A 22884-nucleotide genomic window follows, 5' to 3' on the forward strand; every position below is an offset into this window, starting at 1 on the left:
CAATATGGCTGCTAAATGTACAAAAAAAACAACAACAAAGTAATACCTGCAGTAAGCACACTGTCTATTTGTCATCTAAAAAATACATTAGGAAAAATAATAGCAGTAGTACAGTGGAGCCCACCCTTTTTGCAAATTTTGGGGAATAGAACTTCATATTATTCCCCAAAAAATTTAATAATTCTTTAATTTTTCCCACAGAGCACTTCAAAAATAATTGAAATAAAATACAGCTTGGGAAGTTGCTGCAATGCTGTCATTTGTAAAGCAGCCAATCCAGGAGCAACATTCATTTTCCTTGGTGCCTATTGGCTGTACCCTAAACAGTAGAGATGAGGAAGACCGTAGATAATAGCTTCTGTGGTAGTGATCAGTTTGAACATATTAAGCTATATTTATAAGGCATATTAAGCTATATTTGGTGTTTCAATTATTAAAATAGGTAGCTATAGGCATTTCTGAATGGGTTCAAGTATATGCAAACTTTATATGAGGTTGCAGGCGTTCAGTTGACATTGCAGTAGCACAGTATTTAGGATCTCTCTATCCAATTGTCTGATTTGCTATTAAGATAGAGTTAGACAGAGTTTGATGCAATCAGATTTGCATGTTTTATTTATCCAGATGTAATCTGAGTCCAGATTTCAACTTAAAAGAAGGCAGTTTACATTGGTTCGGTTGTCCGCGTTGGAAGTTCTCTACATTATCCCCTTTATGGACTGAAATTAGTACAGCATTTTCCTAGTTATTTTCAATTTCAATTCAATTAAAAATACTTTATTGATCCCAAAGAGAAACTAAATGATGCTGTAACATTTACAACACACATTGTAAATGTGGGCAGTGAGCAGATAGCCATCTCTATCTGGGTGTGGGCAGGAAAGATTTCCTGTAGAAGTCTGTATTACAACAAATTTGAAAAAGCCTCCGACTGCAGAAACTGTTTTGCTATGAGTCTCACGAAGCCACATTCAAACACAAACACGCAAATCTGTTTGCAACCTGAGGGATTAAGTCCCTTCCTGGGCAAAACTAAAAATACTGCCAATTTCAATCAGATTTGCATGTTTTATTTATCTAGTTGTACTCAGAAGTGGAACTTTCCATGTTCCTGGTTGGGAGAAATAAACAGAAAGGTCATCTAAAGTATAAATTACAATAATTAAAATCTGAAGTTTTTCCACCAACTTCAGCCTCAAAATCCAATATGGCTCCTGATGGTTGAAAACAGCTGCAGTTTAGTTTGTATCATCTTTCATGTACAGAGCACAGTTCAACCTCTGTTTGTCAAATTAATCCATCTATTTAAAGATAAGAAATTTTAGAAAGTATTGCTTTGTCAGAATGCCACTGTGCAAAGTAATTTCTAGATTGTATCTGGAAGATGGTTAAGGTGGGATTGGTGTAGTTTCTGGATCCATGGTCCAGTAGTTCTCCTTGGACGAAACACTGTGCTGTGAACAGCCTCATTTCATGCCCAGAAAAAACTAAAACTGCTAATGTATTAAGTGGCAAAGGGACAAAAAGACCAGCATCTCTCTTCATGAAATTCAGTTTGAAATAAAGATTCATGTGTTTAAACATGTTGAGGGGAAGCTCCACATCTGTGGCTGGTAATTATCCTTGAATGGTTAGAAATACTTTTTTTCTGGGTATCACTACAAGCGCCAAAAGCACAACCAGTTTTAGGTCCTTGGTTTTATGTCATCTGAACTTGAAAGCCGGCAGGAAATTCCTCTGGTATTTCCATTTTGTTCCCACTCATTTCTAAAGTATCTATGAGGCATAGAACGTAAACACTGAACCACATCTTCGCCTGTAAACTATGATTTGTGTTGACACTGGGCTGAGTGTGTCTGAATGAGTCATGTTGTTAGAATAAGATAATTGTTAGCAAATAATTTGCTTCCTGTTGTGTTGCTGGTTCATGTTCAAATTTATTCATCCATCTCTGGCTTCAAACACACCTCTTGAGCTGATTTATTAAGAAGGTTTACGCTCCCTAAAAGCAACACCTGTGAAGTTTCGTGGCGTCTCCTCCGATCTTGTGCATCGGTTAGCTCATCTCTAAACAGGTTGGATTCTGTTTAGACATTACCGACCCCGCGCACCTGACACATTTCCTCTGGGAACAGGGTATTTATTTAGATTGCAGTCTGGACTGCCTGATACCTTCCAAAAGTACGACCATCTGCTCCTCATTTGCCGCTCGAGGGCTCACGGGCTGAAACACGGGTCCGGAGAGGAGGGAAATGCGAGATCCTCAACAAGAGTCGCGGTTTTATCTCCGGCTGACTCCAGATTGAATCATGAAACACTTCTTTTGTGGTAACTCTGTTTAGATGGGTTTTAATGTCGTCTCAGAGCCTTTTAAACCAATTGTGAACTTTCCTAATTCCCCCTAAATGATTGGAAAGCACTTGCTTCAGCAGACCCTATCTGCCCAGTTGAGGCTATTACCAATTGCCTGCTTAAGATGGCAGACTCCCTTGCGGCAGAAGGTGAATGTAAGCTCCTGCTCAGGCCAAAGCATCCTTTAGTGCTCCTGGAGTTAGAGCCAGGAAGATTAACATATCAGGAGTAATCCGACTCGGCCCACAAGCACAACTATGGAGGAGGAGGAGCAACAGTTTGAGGGGGGGAGAGGCAAGCAGAGGCATCAGAAAGAAGCTCTCTGCTCCACTTAAGAGTAACCACGCTCTCCCTCCTCACCCTAACCCATCCTCTCCACCCGACAGAGTTCCCCCCCGGGAGGACAACAGAGGACCTGCTGCTGGAAAAGAGGGTAAGATGTGCATTGTCCTTCCATCAGTGGAGACAAAGTGCTCTGAGGGGACTCAAGTCCTTCAACAGATGGGATAAAAGTTAAGACATCTGTGGGATCTGTTTATTGCATGCCACTGCACCTCAGCTCTGCTCTCCCCTTCTGTTTTAGGTTAAAGGCTTTTCTTTTTTGCAAGACAGAAGAGCAAGAAGTTCTGCGCGAAGAGACATGTTGACGGGCGTTTTCTGAACCGAAGCCTACAGTCCCTTCAAGCTCTTTTTCCTCCCCACCTTCTTCTTCTTTTGAATGGATCAATCTGGCTGCCACAAAGAGCATGCTTACATTCAGAGGAATGTTGATTTTGATCTTCACCACTCAGAAGAGTTCAATGGAAAAGCAAATATGATCAAAGAATAAGACATCCTGGACCTGAATCAAGTCAGGACACCTCCTGTACTCGCGAGGCGAAGGAGCTGTGACACAATTCATGGGAAAAGAGAAGGACTCCTGCCTATGCTCCTCACCTGTGATGAAGATGGACGTACCCAGTCAGCACTTGCCTGAGGAGGTCAGCTGAAGCCGACGCCACGCAGCTAAGTCTGGATTAGCAGGCCGAACGGTAAGGACAGCGCACATCTTCTTTTGCTAGTTTAAGCTGGCAGCTTAAGTGGGAAGGCGTTAGGTGCTGCTGACAGAGATGCCTCTCTAAGTGCCTGAGTGGCAGAAAACACACGTTGGATTATCTGTATCAACAAGCAGCCCTCACTGCAACCACATGACAGCGGTGCGCAGCAGCCGGGCTGGCACGAAATGTTTGCAGAGTAGCGGCCACTGATTACAAGGGGGCATGCCACCAAGCTGGAGCAAGCACAAAAACAACAAAAAAGTAGATGGTTATTGTAATTATTTCACTCCCAGTAAGCAGACACGTTTGTTTTTCAGACATGAAAAGTTTTTTTGTTTTTTTTCTGTCACTCAGCCAAAGTGGTGGTGCTGTGCCTCATTTTCATGCATAGTTGTTTGCTGGATGCTCCTTGCAAAGGCATTCAGTCCTCCACTCATTTTCTTTTATAGAGCTGCAGCTTTATTAGTTTATTACGCGGACTGAGATAATAAAACATTACATGTGCTGTAAAAAGCAGTGAAGCCTCTCTTGGATTATTTTTATCAAAGTGATGATCCACTTTGCACTAAGCCCATATCATACGTAGAGATTACGCTGTATCTAGCTGTGCCCCAAGAGGCCTGATCGAGGTTAAGCCTAAAGTCAACTGAGGCGTTCAACTTTCATAACCTGACAAATCTGATTGTGACAGGAGGGAGCTAAAGCGTGAGATCAACGTCGCACCAGCACAGATTCTCCTTCCCCAAAGGTCTGCTTTCCAGAACAACTGTACCGTCTTAACCCCAAAGTTAAATTAGGTGTTTAAGAGCTCTCATTAAACAAATGTTCTCAAAGAATAAATATAGGTGGTTATTATAGGAAGAATAAGCACGACATGATAACCACGGCACAAATCAGACAAGATAAGAGAAACGGCATCCGAGGTTGTTCTGTCCGGAACCACAATATTAACACCAAGCATGAGCCGGTTACCACGAAGGTACATCACGGTTTTTAAATCATTACTGTATGCTGTTTTTTTTAATAAAGATTCTGGAAGCTTCTAAACTTTTTCCTTGCTTACCAGAAGAGTGAAGTAGATGAATCCCGTTCATCACTGTTAAAGTAATGCTGCTTTAAAACTACAGCTGGTTTGCAAAGTTAGGGTTCGTTAAACCTGTGACTTTGTAAAGAGCAGAAAAGCAGGAAGATACAACATTCTGCACAATGAGCACTCAAAAGCTTTTACTTTATTTTTAATTAAGTCTGTATCAAAGAAAAATCAACAAATCCAATCTATAAACAACATAATTATAACTGAAGTAACCAATCTGGTAGCAATAGGAATGTTTGAAATAAAAGCAGTGAGATCATGTTCTACATCTCAATTGCAATTCAATAAACGGATGGAATCATTTTAGGAGCATCATGACTTTGCTGATTTTTTGCTACTACTAGGTATATTTAAAAAGAGATGAATTTGCCTCCACTTTTCAAGACAAGGACACTCTGGGAGCCTTCTTTCAACCAGCTGACCAGCAGTGACCAGCAATAAGAAGGGTAGAGGAAAACCGGCATCACTTTTTCCTCTTTTAAAAGACAAGCTTTCAAAATATTTTTTTCCCCTATGGTCTTCATTTAATAATTAAATGTGAGGAAAATTTTAATAGTATTTTAAAATGAAACTTAGGAAATGGTTAAAAATTTTTACATTTTAAACATCTCATAATAATAATGTTAGGATGGCTAGCATTAAGAAAATGGAAGTTTTTTCATGTATTCCTGAGAAAATGCAAATCTTTAACTCAGATTTGCAAAAGATAAATCAACATTTTCACAACCAAACTTTTTCACACTCATTAGCCACTCTGGCATCTGCTTAAAGTCTTGCTCTCTCTCGCTGTCCGGATATATAGTTTGCTTTTAAATTACTTTTTAGATCTCCGTGCTTCTTGGGATTTTTCCTTCTAAACGCCACAGTTATGGTGAAAGTTGACAGAGTCCCTATCATGCAGACACACCATCCACAAAGTGTTTATGTGAAGAACACGGTCCTTCAGTTTTCTATCGGCTGATCAAACTAAATTCCAGTGAATTCCAGTCAAAAGCCAACTTCTTGGTGCACCTCCATTTTAAACCATGACTGTGGTGGCAGAATATTTGAGCAGTTTTGTAAAAAAATAAAAATAAAACTTATTAAAACCTCAGTACACCTTAATATCGATAACCAGTCAATGATTAGTTTGTAAAAATTCCCATGCAGTACCACTCTTCTGAATCTTGGGACGATTACAGCACTACGTATAGCGTTATATTAATTTCTTTCCATTGATTTTGCTCAGATTTGAAAGTGGAGTTCATAGAGTGGCAGATGGCCACCAAACCTTCCGCGGCAGAAACATCGGCCTGTTTAACAAGGGTTTAGAGTCGATGCTGTTGTGCTAAAAGAGGATCTGGCGTGGTCAGATTAAGGTCCAGAATAGCAGCTCAGGGACTCTTCTTTAGAAAGTAGCCCACATAACATCAATCTCTGTAACACAAATAGTGCTGAGGCAAGATTGTTTCTAATCCAGGTGTCATGAAACTTTCTCTTTATCCGTTAGATATGTACACTTTTTTTTTTTTTGTAAATCAAGACTTTTTCTAATAGCCTGGTATTAAATGTTCACACAGTGCCACCTGGACAGCAGCAGGATCAGTAGCGGTGCCCTGTACAAGGCTGTTTGTCAACTATTAATCCATATTCATCCATCCACAAACTTAAATTTTTTTAAAGTCACCAAGTAGAAAAGCACAAGAATGTGTGAAATGTGTGTAAAATTGTGTCCTAATGAACAGCAGCTCTCACACTAACAAGTTCCAGGCTTTATTTTAATGATCCTTTGGTTGCTGTGTGACAGAGCTCTAGCCAATTGATGTGGCTGCGCAAATAAATCGCAAGGCTTTTTTTTTTACCTAACTTCTTTTTTATTTCATCAGGAAGAACAAATGCTGGTAGGAAAACAAGTCCTGCTTCAGATCACCCAATTTATGTCGCAACCGTTTTTGAGCACCAAAGCGTCAGATCCGACTCGCAAAGATTGTCGCTTTTCTCCTCTTCATTACTCCGACATTCGAGGCGGGTTTGAGAGGAAGAGGCGCCTGTTCTCTCTCAGAGCATGCTGGCCTAACCCTTGAGTTTGAGGTGTCAGATGGATTAGCACTGACACACACACACATACACGTTTGTGTTGCTATCTTTGTGGGGACTTTCCATTGACTTCCATTCATTTCTACAGCCTAAACCTTACCTTTACCCTTTTCCTAACCCTAACCATCACATACCTAACCCTAACCAAAACTCAATTCATACCTTAGCCCTAAATCTGACCCCTGACCCAAAAACAGGGTGTCCCCACGAGGAGCGATTGGTCCCCACAACGTAGTATATGTCAGGAAAATCGTCCCCACAAGGTATTATACACACGCACACGCACACACACACACACACACAGAGAGAGAGAGGCACCAACACTGCAGCCAGGTGTTTGTCCACGTGACTACAGATAAACCCGGCAGGCATTAGTGCTAATCCCGCACTGATCTTTGGAATATGTCCCTATTACCTTCTCCAGGCACTGTCCCCGGCCCTCCTGATGCTCACTTGAGAGGAAAACACAAGACTAGGCCTCTATGGGGCTCCATAAGAAAGTTGTTTCCCTGCAACAACCCAGTAGGCGCCTTCGCCACTGTTTGTTATGCTGCTGTTATCTTTCCAGCGCAGGTATTTACAGGGTGTGTTCAGTGCAGTGCAGAAGCAGCCGGTCGCATGGGTGGAGCAGAGCATTCATGTTCTGTAGGTAGATGTCCCGGTTGTGCAGTGGCATAAATATATGTACACACAAACACAAAAAGTCAGGCCCGAGGGAGGTTCTTAATATCAAAAGGCAGTGGTATTATGTAATCTGGATAATCTAGTGTTGGGTGATGTTGCTGTAGGAACATGAAAGCAGAGATGGGAACTCTGGCGAATACCGCAGGGTTGGAAAGTTTATCTGTGCATGTCTGCGTCAGATGATCTGAGAAAAGTGAAACCACACCACGGCAGTGTGTGCGTGTTTATGGCATGTGTGTGAGTTACTGAGAGACAGAACAGGCTGTATTTAGGGAGTCTATAGGAAGAAATGCTGGAGTAGTGAGGCACAAAAAGCTGGTATCTGCACAAAGAAGCTCTTCATTCAGTTCGTCTGTGATCTCTCCAGTGTTGGTCCAGATCCAAGCCGGCAGACAAGAAACCCCCCCTGTCTTCTGGTGTTAACCACTGATGTAACCTATGCCCATTTTGACAGTTCTCTGCTTCATCTTTGATTGACCGAGGCATTATGTTGAGTTTCTCCCTCTGGCAGCAGCAGGAAGGAAGGATGCGAGTGCCATGGCGCTGTAATTACATTACTGTCGGCTTAGCGGCACCACGGCCACTGACCCAATTATTTCTTGAACACGTCAATTTTATTGTGTCATTTGAGATAATACAATCTTTGAGTAGAAACAAGAGCTCGGTTGATGTTCAAGGACTGGCCTACAACTGCATATTGCTTGCGTTGATGCATGCATAATGCCTCGGGGATAGTTTTGAACATTCTTGAACACATTAATTTTCATCTGACTTAAACCTGATTGGAAATCTGTCAAGAGGAAGATGAGACACCTGAATCAACAGGCAGATGTTAAAGTAACCTGTCTTAATGCATTGCCATGTCAGTGCTGGTCAAAACCTCAGATTTCTTTCGTCACCCTTTTGAGACGGGGCTTGCTCTCCCGTTTCAGCTGGTGGTGATCCACATTTTTGTAACTTTACGCAACGGGCTTACACCTCAAGTGTTACACTTTAAAGCCTAGTACGCCTGTAGCCGAGTATTTATAAAAACAAATAGTCTTGCCACGCCATTTAAGAAACATTCTACACACAGGACCGGTTTCAGAAAAGTTTTCATCCACATGAACCCGCACAAATCCGGCTCTGAGCGTTGTTTTAAACATGCCAAACCCATAGGGGGCAGTGTAGAGCAAATCTAAGACACGTCAGCCAATCAGAAAACAACCACAACCTTGTTAGGAATTAAAAATGGCGCCAGGAGGTTCATTTGTGTAGACAGGTTTATAGGTTGAATTACTTTTATATAGTTTATAAAGTTAATAAAACACAAGACAATGTCAGTTGGGAATTGTGCAAGCAAGTAGGCACACTGGCAGACTGTCATGCGTGGGATCCCAAATCTCCATTTTCAAATGTACACAACAAATGCAGAGTTTTCTCAAATCGTCACTTTGGTCACAGTTTTAACAATCATTTTTAGTGATATTAAATTGACTTTTTGTGTGGATAGAAGGCCAAAACACAAAGTGTATTTGTTTTCTCAGATAGCTGACTGCGCATAGACTAGGCCTAAAGACACCCAAAGACTTAACAGTAACTAACGGTTACAGTTTTAATAGAAAAGTGTATATACCTGAACCTCGATTCAACGTACAACCAGGTATTGACTACATATGCTGAGTGAGTGGTTATTGTATGACAGGCACCCTAGTTAAGATGGAATAGATAGATAGGATGAGACTGATGGAGTAGATAGATCCTGCAAAGAAACAACTCCAAGTATCAAATGATAATGGCACAAAGCAAGTATATCCTGATAAACAGGTGAAAATTTTCTTGATCTTTTGACACCTCCTGTGTCCTCCTGTGCGGCGCCCTGGGCAAAGCCACATGTTGTACTGTGCTGTACATAGGCATACTTTTCTTTAGGTCAACATTTCAGGTGCCGATTCTTACATAAAAGTTGTGATATTGAAGGCATTAGGCTTCCTTGGCTGGACTCAGCTCTTGTTTGTTCGTGAATGGAGGATTTTCTCAGTTTGTTTTGGGCCTTGCACCTTAAATCACCCTCTGTTCCGGCACAGCAGCGTGCAGGGACACATCGCCACGTGATGCTTTTGTGAAGAGCCAGACATGTTGAGGATGTGTGGGAGCTGGTCGAGTTGTCTTTGCAGCTCATCTGTACTTTTAGGTCTCTTTTTGAGGATGGGTTTTCCTTCTGGTGAAAAGTCCTCTGGGGTTCCACTGTATCCTCTGCGTTACTGTTCATCTCCGTTTGCATGGTGTCTTTCCATTTCAACTCAAAAGAAAACACCAATGCTCCCTCTCCCCACTTCTCCTTCCTCCCTATCAGTATCCATGTATTTATGTCCTCAGCAGTAAAGGCCAGAGGTAGATATTAAATGTCTGAGCTGATTAATTTTCCGTGACCGTCTGAGCAAGCTGCCGAATGCTCCCTGGCACTTTTATTGCTGGCAATCGACTGCAGATGTGACTAATGTGTTTCTGAGTGGAGCAATTATGACAATCAAAGCGTCTTCAGGGGACGTGAGATCAGCGTTCGGCGGCTCGGCTTCGTCCAGTGTCAGCCACCGACACGCCAGAGGCCTCATCTCCTCTTGACGAGGTAATTGTTTTATCGAGATGAGCCGCCGAGTTAACGAGCTGAGGACACTGACGCATCGCTGCGGTGTGAAACGGCTAACTCCCGGGGATGAGTAATTGCCCCAAACTGACCTATTAATAGAAGAAGCAAACAGTGATCTCATTCTGGGTCGTTCATCATAACAAACTGACTCTATTACTATTGACAATTTATCACTCTGAACAGGAGGAAAGGGGATTTTTCTGAATGTTTCTGCAGTGGGCAGGCTTTAAATGAGGAACCTGAGGAAAAGAAAAAAAAACAGAAGATGGATGGAGATAGAATGTATGGTAGGACAAGGAATTGAATAGAGGAAGGACCAAAAGAAAAACACAAGAACGGTACAGGAGAGGAAATAAAGTAGGAACACAAAGAGAATACAAAAAGGTAGAAGACAAGAAAGAAAAGAATGAATGAAGTAATACATAAACTATCTAAAGGTTGGTAAATACAAAGGAAAGAAGAAGGGACATGACAAAAAAATGAAGGGAGTTGGCACAAAAGAGATGTTAAAGTAAAGGAAGTAGGAAAAAGGAAGGAAAAGTGGACAGAACGAAGGTAAACATGATGCAAAGAGGGACAAGAAAGGAAGTTAAGAGCAAAAAAGAAAGATGGAAGGTCACAACAAAGGAAGCTAGGAGATCAAGAAAAACAGGGATGGAAGAATGTTTAAAAAGGATGAAAAGTGAAGAACTTAAGGGGGTAGGAAGAAATGAGAAAAACATAAGGGAGATGGAGAAATGAACAAAGGAATAAAAGAAACTGCAGTACACGGAGGAAGCACACAAAGTAGGACAATATTTTACACAATTTGATAGAGAATAAAGTCTGGAAAAAAGGTATTTCTGTCTTTATCCAGGCAGGAAAAATATTGGAATCTAGTTTCACAGTGCAAAGGAACCTTGTTTGGTTTTTCATGTCATATCTAGTTTAAGTTGTTGGTGTTACTTTAAGTTTTATTTAAACAGTTAAGTTGATTGAGAGCAAATTCTCATTTTCAACAATGGCCTGTTTAAAAAAAAAACAAAAAACATTAAATTACATAAGACAGAAAAGTATTTTTTTAAATTGCGTTAAACCAGCAGAAACATGGAACATCAGTTGATCTTGTCTGGTGATCAGAAAGAGCAGTAAGGAGTAGATGTCATATGTACCCAAGGGCTGCTGCTCCACGCCTGATTTACATAGACTGGACATTAAACGAGGTTGTTGGGCGACATGTTTGACTGTCAAATGAATAGTATTGCGCAGAGACTCCTCAGCATCTCAGACCCATATGGAATTATGATTGACGAGTCGAGCTTTAACTGATAGGACTGCTGGTTCATGTTTACACGGCGTTTATCCTTCGGTTACTCAAGCATGGAGTTTGTTTGTTTGTGTCGTCCAAAACCCTCACATTCAGTGGTTTCTATAATTTGCCCACAGCTCGTTAAAAACAAAAAAAAAAAACAACTTGAAATGCATAAGCCCTCTTTTTACTGTACTCAGATTTACAGATCATATTCATGCTGTATTTTCATTCCTGTAGTGGACCAGGCGGCAGAAATATGTGGCTTTCTCCCCTTCACTGTAAACAACCCGGCAGCCTGTACGTATACGCTACAGGCTCCAGTCTGGCAAAACGCTTTGCGAGACTGGTCTGGATTTGCTTTTAAGTCTCTGCCAGCGTACCATTTCCGAATCTGAGGAAATGCTTTGCTCACTTGTCACACAACATGAAAAATACAACAAAATGTCTTGAATACCAGAAAGAGGGCTTTAGGGGGGGGAACGTGAGGCTGGATTACTCTAAATTGAGTTTTTGTGGCGGCTGCGGTGGGAGGGAGGGTTGGGCCGTCCGTGATAATGGGATCTAGGCAAACACATGTTCGTAAGGGCTTCATCAGACACTACTTAGCAAATAGGTGTGGCCAAGAGATTCCTGTAATGGCAGGAATGTGTTTGCTCTTTTTAAAGAAACATTCAAATAAATTAAAGAAGTTTATATTGTCATCCAAGCAGTGAAACGGTGAAAAATCCACCCAGACGGCATAAGTTTGACAAGGCAAACTTTAAACACAAACTGCATTCTTAAAGGCCAGGAAGTTACAAGACAGCATATTTGATTATTATCAAAATGTTTCTGGAAAACTTAAAAAAGTCGAGGGAAACGCATTAAAGAAATTCAAAATTCAGATTGTTCTGTTATGTTCTGTTCTGATTCACTCACGAGGAAGCCTGCCGACTTGACAGAAGTCATGCAGATAGTTGTGGACACCCTCCACAAAATATATAAGTCATTGCTAAAGCATCTGAATTCCTCCATATTAATGAAAAGATTAGTTGAAGTGGCAGAAAAAAGGTGCACCAGTAAAACAGATAAATACAGCCTGAGAGCCACTTTGAGAGTTTGGGAGAGGTTCTCAAGGCATGGAGTCAGACATATCCGGAACATGACTAACTGCTGCTTGGTGGTCCAAAGCCTCCGAATCATATGAAAGAAAATTGTGCATGCCGCTTGTCCACCAGGGTTTCCGCAGTGCATTATAAGCCTGGCGGGCCACCAGGTTTTACTTGTCCCCCATTAGGCTAAGTGTTGTTTGTTCATTTTCAATAGGGATTTTATACACCAATGACAGTAAAGACGGATTAAGCTAGGTATAAAGTTTACACACTGAACTGGGCGGGAGGGGATGCACACCAATTGCACTGTCCCTTCACCTTCATATCATGATGACTGCTTGTGCATCTCTGTACTTTTGTAATTTTTTAAATTTTATAAACACAAAAACATGGTGGGCTGCCTCAACGTCCCTCCCATTGGGCTTGACAGGTTTTGTGGGGGGAAACTCTGCCAACCGTGTTTTTATCATGTAAGTGCAGACATCTACCAGGAAATGTTAGAACATTTCATGTTTCCCTCTGCTGTCAAGCTCTCTTGGTTGATTGATTTGATTTTCCAGCAGAACTTTGCTCCTGCAGACGCTGTCAACATCACTGAAGTTGATTGGCTGGTTTTAGATGCATCTCTGATCCAACACAGCTTAATCAAATGGTTGAATTACCTCTTCAAGATCCCATCACATTTGGCAACGACCTGCTAACGAACCAGTCGTTTGATTCAGAGCTATTAAAGCCATCTGCCATCTTAACACCTGAGAAAAACAACATCCTGATCTCTTCCATGTTACGCTGCTGTTCATGCAACATGAGCTCCAACCATGCGTTGAGCTCCTATACTCTGCAAAACATGGGAAAACTATTCAGCAGATCAACATTTCTGAATAAAAATGTAATATTTTGAGATAGAAAATGTGGGGTTCTTATCTGTAAGCTTTGATCATAAAAACTGAAGTAATGAATCTCTATTATATAAGAGTTTTACTTTTTAGATTGAATTACTGAATAAAGTTACACTGATGATATTGAAGGTTTCTTGAATGTCAAAATGTACAACACTGGTGTCCAAACGTTTTACCCTAGGGGTCAAAATGTGAACATTTAAACTAGTGGTGGGCCACAAAATTCATTTATTTAAAAAAAAAAGGAAGAAAAACATAGTTTGTGACAGTTTTCCTGTTCAACAATAAATCAAGAATCAATAAATCAATACATTTGTATGTCATTAAAGATCCATAACATTAAAAAGGGCTTTGAACTTTTGTCTTATTAAAAGAAAACAGTCAATTTCCAAATTTTGGGGGGTCATCAATTGTTTTCTATTTTGGCGGCCAGATTTTTCTTCTTTTTTTTTTTTTCTTAAATCATCATTGACTTGTGGTCATGGCCCAACCAAAATCATTTCAAGAGCCACAAATGGCTCCCCATGCTACATTTTTGACATCCCTGTTCTAAAATCTCTGGCTTGATCAGTTAAAATAGTTTAGAAATTATCAAATGATGGGAAAATAATATTTTAATTTCAAACAAGTCTACCCTAACCCTTCTAGCATCATTACAACTATTCTTTCTTACAGAACAACAGGAAGGTCTCTTGTTTGTAACTGCCATGTTGCTGAAATGTGCTATACAAATAAACTTGATTTATTTATTTTTAAAGTATTTTTTTTCTTTAAATACTTGTGTTGCCCCCTGATGGAAGAGCACCCTAAATGCAGAGTCACACCATTATTTTATCTGCTCTTCCTTCAGACAAGCTGATAAGAGAATGAAAAAAGTAAATGCATGCTAAAACAAAAGCCCCAATAAAGAAAGTTACAGAAATCTAACAGCATACATGGGTTTATTTTCACATCCATGTCTGCTCTTCAAATTTGACAAACTATCTTAACTTTGTCCCTTTTCTGTCTCCATCTCTCTGCAGAGTTTCAATGCTACCCCACGTTTTAAGATGAAGTTATGGAAAGGTGCTACTTTTGCCTTCGTGCTCTGTGCTGCAGCCCTGTCCACCTTCCTCATTAGAAACATGGCCTCCATCAGAGAGTTCAGAGTCCAAGCAAAACATCCGCGAGCATCTTCTACGTCAGAACCGTCCCCCAAATCCTCTTCAATATCTTCAGCTGAACCACTAGTGCTGCCCTGGCAGACCGAAAATCTTCGCCGGAAGACGCGCTCAACAGGCAACAACATGAACTCCCTACTATCAGAGTGTGAGAAACGCCATTTATTTCGTCTTGTTTGGTCTGGTTTAAGATAAGGAGTCATGGGAATAGGTTGCCACGGTTCAGTCAGAACACTTAGTGTCTGACTCATTTGTTTATAGAGCAGGTTTTAACATCCTAAAACAACCTCTGCACCTCATACTTCACCGACTCTCCATAAGACCTTCACAACAGAAGGGAATATATAGGACTTTTGCTTCATACACCAGTTTATCAGCTAATTGGCTTCAGGGAAAAGTAATGCTTTGTCATGCTGGTAGAGATACGGTGCAGAGAGACAGTGCAAATGCAAGAAAAATAAGCAAATTAGAGTTCATCTGTTGGCACATGTAATTCATTTTTTGCAGCGACTGTAACGCCCTATCTCACTCAACCATCGGTTCTGTCGAATTCGATGTTTTGGTTGTTTGGTTTAAAATTACAAGGAAGTCTGACGAGTCTCCTTTTGTCACCTGTCAATAACACAGCTGCTGATCTTTCTCATCTCTTTTAGTTTCTGTGATGCTGCAGAGCTTTACGGAGGGGGAGCTTCAGCACGTGCTGGAAACCATGCTGAACAGAAAGAGGAGGAGGGACCAGTCCCTTGGCATGACCCAGACTCGAAGGACTAAGAGAGCTCACAAATCCAGACCCTGCTCCCTTAGGAAGCTGGAACTAACCGTGACTGAACTCGGTCTTGGCTTCGAGAGCGACGAGACGATACAGCTGCAGTACTGCAGCGGTCAATGCGATAAAAAAAAGCTGAACTATGACCTTGTCATGAAGCACATGGTTGAAAAAGGCATTCTTGGGAGGGGTCGGAAGAACAGAGTTAGCAAAGAACCCTGCTGCCGACCCACTAAATTTGAAAAGAGCCTTGGCTACTATGGAAATAAGACCCATAACATAATATCTAATGTATCAGCGAAGAGCTGTGGGTGTGTATGACCCAAAGTAATGAACTTCTCATTTATTCAAGCTGCTCCAAGCCTCTGCTGAAAGATCCAGAAAGGGATGCATAATGGACAAACAAAGGAATATAAACACCAGCAGAGAGGAGGAAACTATGGGGGAATGTTTGTGGCGTTTCCATGGGAACCCTTTTTGACAGAGTAACTTTGAATGAATTCGTCTGTCATCGCCAGTTGGAAGCAGATCACATGGATGGCGAGAGCCGTGTTTGGATTCCACGTAAAAATGAAAAGAAAGTGAAAATGACAGCACAAACAAATACTTGTTTATATCTTTTCTATCTGTGTAGTGACACTGTAAACCATGGTGTTAACAGCAGTTTAGCAACATGAGGTTTGTGTCTTTGTAGTCATTTGTACGTGTTTAGATTCAGAACAATGCGCCAGGGTGGATCGGACCATCGCTGTTACTGCACTTCATTCAAACTCCTATTAAAACTTTATTGCTTACATCATCCCAACAAATTACTAGTCAGGCACATAAAAGAAAAACATTGAAGCCATAAAATAAAATACACGTTCATTAAAAAAAAGTCACTACAGCAGAACTTAGATATATTTTGAGATGTGTCCAAAAAGACATTCAGTTGTTTCAGTCTAAGAGGATTTGTATGTTTTATGTACTTATTGTTACTAATTGCAGCTTTATTACACAGGGAACACAAAAGTGTTACTTATAATTTATCAAGAAAGATTTTTGCTTTAGTCCCTGGTACAAGACCCATAAATGCATTTATTGATATTGTGTAGAGTCTGTCAACATGTGTTCTTGTAAAAACTTCCTCATCTGCATTCTGAAGAACAAATCTTATACTTTCCCCTAATAATCCATCAGGCACCCCTGGTACAGATATGTACAAAGTCTTTAGTGCAGTAGGATAATCTCAAGGTAATATTTTCAACTTGAGTGCATTTATGACCATACTAAGAAAATATTTATTTTGACATAAATCACATTTGGTACAACTATTGGTGCACCTTTCTGGTAAAGCATTGTAGCATTGTAATGCAGCACTTTGTCTTCACAGAGCTTTACCTTCAAGGAAATGCTGAAGAGGTCATAGTAGCTTGGTTGACCAGTCCACCTAGGTTTGGATGGGTGCAGGTAACGATCAATTGGTCCAGTTTATAGAGAGATCTCTCTTTGGTTATTGTAGATGTTGTGGTTCAGTTGCCTTCAGCCTCATAAGGCTGAAAATTGTGGCCTGCATGAGGGTCAACACCAAGATGGAGGCCAATCTCTGCCTCAGAGGAGGCGTCTTGGAGTTGGGTTGGAGTTGAGCCTCGCCTGTAGTAATTTGATCACTTCTCCAGATCGTCATTTGAGGAAAGAGCACAGTCAAGAAGAAAAGCTCACCATTTGATTATCCACCTAAATCCCACCCTCACCAATGGTTCATGATATACACTAGACACAGGTCTACAAGATCTGTTTGGAAAAACTCCTACTCCTCCCCAATGAAAGATATCAGCTGAGGTGGTTTTGGGATGTGATCAGGATACTGCCTGAGAGCCATGCTTAGGACGTCTTTCAGGTAAATCTTACTTTGAAGAGACCCTAAAGCATATCTCTCAAAGGGACCATGCATCACTTCTGTCCAAAGAGTTCTTTGGGAACCCAATAGAACATGATAGAGAACTTAGCTGTGTAGAAGAATATCAGGATTTGCCTTCTAAACTTGTTATTGATCTCAGGTAAGCAGATGACAATGACAGGGTAGATCATCTCTGACCAGTCCTTTTTGCACCCCGTCTCTAAGTGATCTAAAGTCATGGGTCCCGTCTTATGAACTCTGTACTTCCAACAGGTTTTGACTGGATTTAGGTCTGGAGATTGTCATGGCCAGGTCTGTGTTGACTTGGCCACTTGCTTTGGATTTGGCTATCATGTTAAATGATCCTGTATGGACTCATTTTCAGTTTTCTGGCAAAGTTCACCAGAGTTTATTAAAACCACCTGGTACTTTGAAGAGTTAATCTCATGTAGTCTAGCATTCTCAGGACCTCTGAAAGGGAAACAAGCCCACAGGATCATAGATCCTCCACTGTAATTAACAGTGGCGATGATGCGCTTTCCCACATATTCATTTTGAGTGTCGGTGGCCAAAACGCTAAATATTGATGTTAGACTAGGGCGTTTCCCGACATGCTTTCCAATAAAACAGTGATGTAGATGGTGTCTGTTGCTTAGCATGGGGTTTTCCCCTACTGAATAAATGTACTCAAATGTTATATTTTCCCAACTTTTTATATAGGTTGCGATTATGCTACTGAAATAAAGCATTTTTTATTTGTTTGGGGTTTTGTACATATCTTTAACAGGAGTGCCGACCAATATGTCTGCATCTTTACATCCACCAGAATCATTTTCACCAAAGAAAATTTGGCAACAATTCAGAATAATTAAGATAATTTAACTTGTTCAAATTGTAACCCTGGGTGAAATTTGTGACATTTTTCTCTTGAACCAGGTTTAACTGATTTGCAAAGATGAAAAAAAAGGAGAAAGTGGGAACCAGATGAATGGTTTTAGGAAGAGGTAGTGGAATGTTTTCTTTTTGCTCTGAGAAGCAGAAAGCTGAAGTTTTTACCCATCTGTAAAGCGTTTTCTGACCCATGACCCACAGTACTGTACAGCCTTTCAACTGGCCCCGAACATGCCTCGGTGTTGTGTTGCCTGGTAGACTTTTAGGAAAGTAATAAGCTGTGTACATGAATAATAATGCAACCTTCTCACCCTCGGACGTCCTATTGTGGTTTGAAATAACTGCCTGAAGTACAGCTATTGTTTTGCATATTTGTTTTTCCTCATGAGAAGGTAAAAGCGAGGGGTGCATCTATGTTGTAGTTTATATTGTATTTATTTTGGAAATAAATTATAGATTTTCATATTTATTAAGATTATCACACATAAAGGGGACAGCTTTTTATCATCAAGCAACTGTGCCAAAAATGTTTTATCTTACACTCTATATTGACTGCTGAATAAAGATAATTTTAAACATGTGGATGCTTATTTCTCCTTCGCTGCACATTTTCAGATCTCGGGTACTTGGTATGTATGGTAAACAGCAAATGAACAGCTAAAGACGCAAGATGTTGATCAGAAGATAAAAGCACCCAAAATCTGCAACGAAAGTTAAGATTTCAGACACACCGATGATCAGATTTCAATGAATAAACCATACAGAAGATTAGAAACAGAGCAGCATTGTCCCAACACTGCATCACAATGTAAGATTCACTTTCTGAACTCATGCTTCTCAACAGCTCCACAGCCAGGGTCTTAAACGGCGCTGGTGACAAAAGCTTAAAGCGCCTGGCAGGTTGCCAGGCGGCCTGAATTACGATCTGCAGTTACAGGAAAGTGGTCGGCTGTCATTTCAAATCTTTAACAGAGTAGGAACTTACTTTTCCTCAGTTTTTAAGAAATAGTTCTGGTTGTGTCAGATCTACAATCTCAAAGATCCAAACCAACCGTGAATGGATTCTAGTCGCAAAGTTGTAGCGCAGCTACAACAGAGATGGCGACTCGAGTTGGAGAATAAAAGACTTCAGACTCGACGCAGATTTGTGTTTTAGACTTTGAGTCCTGGTCTGAGACTCAAGTCATGTATGAAGAGTGAACAGAAGTCTGTATGTGAGCTACTGACCTGTGAAAGGATGCTTTGATTATTAGCCAGTGAAGTTAATTGATTATGGAATGTTAACGGATCATTATCCGTTCATGTTAGCTATAGCTTAATATTAATGACTGCATGAATTTCTTTCCAACTGAATGCTGAACTAAATGGCTTAGGATAATTTCTGAATATAAACTCAATTTACCTCAGACACTCTCACTGTTGAGCTGTCATTAAAACAATATTTCCAGCTCAAAATATCAAAATAAATCACTTACTGTTCCATCTCTCAAAGACTTTACTTGGAAAATGATTACTTCTCTAAACTACAATCAGAATGTTTCTGTTTATGCTTTTCAAAAACTATTAGAAATACTGATAAACGATTGAGGTCAAATCAAAAAGCATCTTCTTAAAGACGAAACATCGAATTATGGCTTAGAACTAATGAGTGTAAGATAAATGGCAAAATTAGACAGCAATGAAACAGAAGATTCCAGATCATTAATTAAAACATCTGAGACAATCAGCATCAACATTAAAAAAAGGGAAGTGGATATTTATAAATGCTTCAGATGCGCTTATTAAATTCATTTAAGCCGCTTCTCCGTGGGCGTGGCATTAACCGGTTCTGCCTCAATACGCCCCAGCCAAATTCGTCCCCATTTGCAAATCCTGCACAGCTCTTCCCAGTCTTACGTAACCAATTCAGAGGTAATACAAGCTGTACATCGCATGCAAGCGATTTGACTGACAGCAGATGGCATTCAATGATTGGCCTGTGATTTACATCACTATATTAAGAAAGGCTGAATCTTGCCAACTCTTCAAACAACATCTCAAACCCTGCAGTGTACAGGCAAACAGCGGCCATGTTTCCAGAGAGCTCATGCCCCACCCACAGTCCTGTGTTCCCGCCCACAATAGTGAGGAACACACTGCCAGTGGAGACGGACCCAACTTGGGTCACACCGAATCAGCCAGTGACACTTGACAATGGGGAAGGGGCTTTAGGTAATTAGATATTGGTAAACAATTGCGATAGTGATTTTGTAAAAAAAAAAAAAATTCATAAAAAATGAATTTTTTTTTATTATTCAAATTTTTCTTTAATACATTTCTGTTTCCAATTTTTTTTTACCAGGTGTAAAAAATGTGGACAGGGCTGTAGGGAATCTATTTTTTCATTATTGGTGCAAGCCCTTAAAATAAATTACTGGAAAAAAAAAACATTTGTATTAAAAAATAAATAAATAAATTGTGTTATGCTTAAAAAGTAGAGATCAAAAATCTAAAATGTAACATTTGACTGTCCATACATTTCAAGAAAGTGAAAGCATAATCTGAAATTTGGTTTAAAGTCAAACAGTGAAAAAAAGTGCTTGGACAATGTCCTTCTGTTTGCAAATGTCAACTTACAAAACAAAAGGACATTTTGTTTTGCAAATGTACAAAATTTTATTTTAGTCTCCATCCATCATGGTAGACATGATGGATTTTTTTCTGTCCAACATGCCAGGATATATAGTTTAATGTGACCCAGAACAAACCTACAGGTCCATTTTGAACTCGTCACTTCTCTCTGACAATAACAAGTACACCTGCTAAAAACAGTGGTGTGCTCTGACTACTAAGCTCCCACAGGTAACAGTACAGACGCCTCTATGGCCTTATCTTCACCTACTGTAAGTTTAAGAGGCTTTGAGGTTTTAAAGAACTCGTAGTTATTTTGCAAAGCAGACTAGTGCACGCAGGCTAACTACTAGTGCTCTGCCCTGCAATAAGTGCTTTATGAGCTAGATATGCCAATACAGCATCTTGGCAGTTTTCTTGTTAGAGAAAATTAAAGTTTTACTTCAACAAACTGGTGTGGTACGGCACTAAGAAAAGGGAAAGCAGAGGAGGCCTCTTTGGAGAATGTGGTTTAATCTGAAAAGCTCTTAACAGTTCGTGACAACGCCACTCAACAGCATGAAAGTAAACGAGGAGGAATCTGGCATTCAGAGAAACTCAGCAGGTTATTTCATGTAGAGGCTCCTCTACTGTATATACAGTGGGAGAAACCCAAGAGTAAGATTTGTTTTAAAAGAGGAAAGCATGAGGAGTGTAATGCAACGTCCAATAAAATGAGGCTGTGGGTAATTGCTCTGCTTGCTTTTTGGGTAAAAAACAAAAAACAAAATGTGTGCCATTCTTTGGGCTGTAATTCACCTCCAATTAAATGTTACCACCCAATTTTATCCTCCGGGTATCTGCTGAATAAAGTTGCAGAAGCCATCACTGACATTTGCATTTAGTTCTAGTCATTCCCACATGATGCATGTTCCAGCAAATTCCAGACAACACTACTTAGACGACTTCCTGCTCAACTTCAATGAGGCAACATTACCTCTTGGAAACCAAACGTAAACTGTGACTGCAGCGACTGAAGGAAGCACAGAAGTCATGTTCAGTTTAGAGCGGGTCACACAGAATAAACTGGCTAATGTACGGTAACAGGAAACTTTTGTATATTCAAGGGCAAAGAAAAAAACAAAGTCTCTTTCCCATTGGATTTTATTTGGCTAAGTTGCAGAACATGTTTCAGCTCGACTGCGACTTGTGTTTACTACAGCTGTGGGGGTGAAATGATTTCAGCAGCTTGTATTTTGAACAATTTGATGTTTTACAGCCAGCTTCAGAAATAACACAGGAGAACATGATTACGACTCATCAAAGGTAGCTCACACAACAAAACATTTGGAGGTAATCAAATCTAAAGCATCAAGAATTTCCCCCTGAAGTGATAAATTTCCCTGTATTACTAAAGAGGCAGTTGGCATTCCTCCAGTATTTTCAATTTACATTCTTGTCCCAGATAGTTTGTCATTCACTGGGTTCTGAAAATATGCTTAATTGCATGCTAAAATGTTTATAAGTTCAGTGAAAAAAGGAACCACTTTACCTCTGACATAAACATGCATTTCTGCAGCAAATGGTCCTAGTCGGAAAAAATTCTGCACAAGCTCAGTGGAGAACGAGACCAGACTAATTGATAAGGCAGTGGTTCAACCAGCTGGCTCTGAATTATAACACCGGGGTGTCGGATGACAAAATTTGATTCATCAAGCACATTTTCTGCCATTTTTGGCCTGTGCTTTGACATGTCCAAAGACATAATCATCACAGCTATTTATTTTCCCTTACGAACTTTTCATGGGGTGATAATAACAGGCTAGACCCAGAGCCAGCAGGAGGTAAGGAAGTCTAATTTGGAAAAAATATAGAAATCTACTTTCCAGAACATTCAAGTTAAAATAAATGAAAAATATGCTTGACAAGATTATATTAAACCATGCCACCCAAAAAAGTGGGTCCAAAACAAAACTAAGCAAATGCTGAAGACCTTCAGTCCAGCAGGGGGCACACTAGAGCACGACAACTGCCACACAAATCATGTTTAAAAATGTAAATTTCTTGCATGTGTCTTAAAACAAAACCTGCTGTGCTGTTAAAAGGCATTTATTCCCTTAAAAATTAATTTTTAACTAAATTGTCACACTTTAATTTAATTATGCACTGAGGAAATGCAAAAAGCACTTTTCATATGATTTTATTTATCAGGGTATGAAGGCTATGCTAACCAAACTGGCCTTAAGTGAAAATATAATTGTCCTTGTTGATAAACAACTTGCTACACCAAGATTTTGCTGGCATCTGACAGGTGAAGAAATCTCAGACTGAAGGAATCCTGTAAATAAAATGAAAAAACTAATCAGACACATTTCAGATTCCTTAAAGATTTGTTTTAAAGCTTGATCAGCCTTTTTTACATCATTTTTTACATCAAGACTTTGCAC

The 22884-nt window shown here is 40.1% G+C and overlaps 1 protein-coding gene across 1 annotated transcript; it reads left to right on the forward strand.

Moving 5' to 3' along the window:
- The first annotated feature begins 1197 nt into the window (after positions 1-1197).
- Positions 1198-17914, forward strand: LOC103146053 (neurturin-like). The gene is made up of 4 exons (XM_007563765.2): positions 1198-2785; positions 2936-3383; positions 14175-14460; positions 14966-17914. Exons 3-4 carry the CDS (start codon positions 14202-14204, stop codon positions 15397-15399), a joined length of 693 nt encoding a protein of 230 aa, XP_007563827.1. The 5' UTR covers positions 1198-2785; positions 2936-3383; positions 14175-14201; the 3' UTR covers positions 15400-17914.
- Positions 17915-22884: the final 4970 nt, after the last annotated feature.

The sequence above is a fragment of the Poecilia formosa genome, unplaced genomic scaffold, assembly GCF_000485575.1.
Source record: "Poecilia formosa unplaced genomic scaffold, Poecilia_formosa-5.1.2 Scaffold151, whole genome shotgun sequence".
Classification (NCBI taxonomy): domain Eukaryota; kingdom Metazoa; phylum Chordata; class Actinopteri; order Cyprinodontiformes; family Poeciliidae; genus Poecilia; species Poecilia formosa.

Bases quoted from the DNA above. Each gene is read 5' to 3' on its own strand.
- LOC103146053 (XM_007563765.2), top strand. From the start codon at position 14,202: ATGAAGTTATGGAAAGGTGCTACTTTTGCCTTCGTGCTCTGTGCTGCA. The intron at 14,461-14,965 runs GTGAGAAACGCC...CATCTCTTTTAG, and splicing joins GAACTCCCTACTATCAGAGT to TTTCTGTGATGCTGCAGAGC.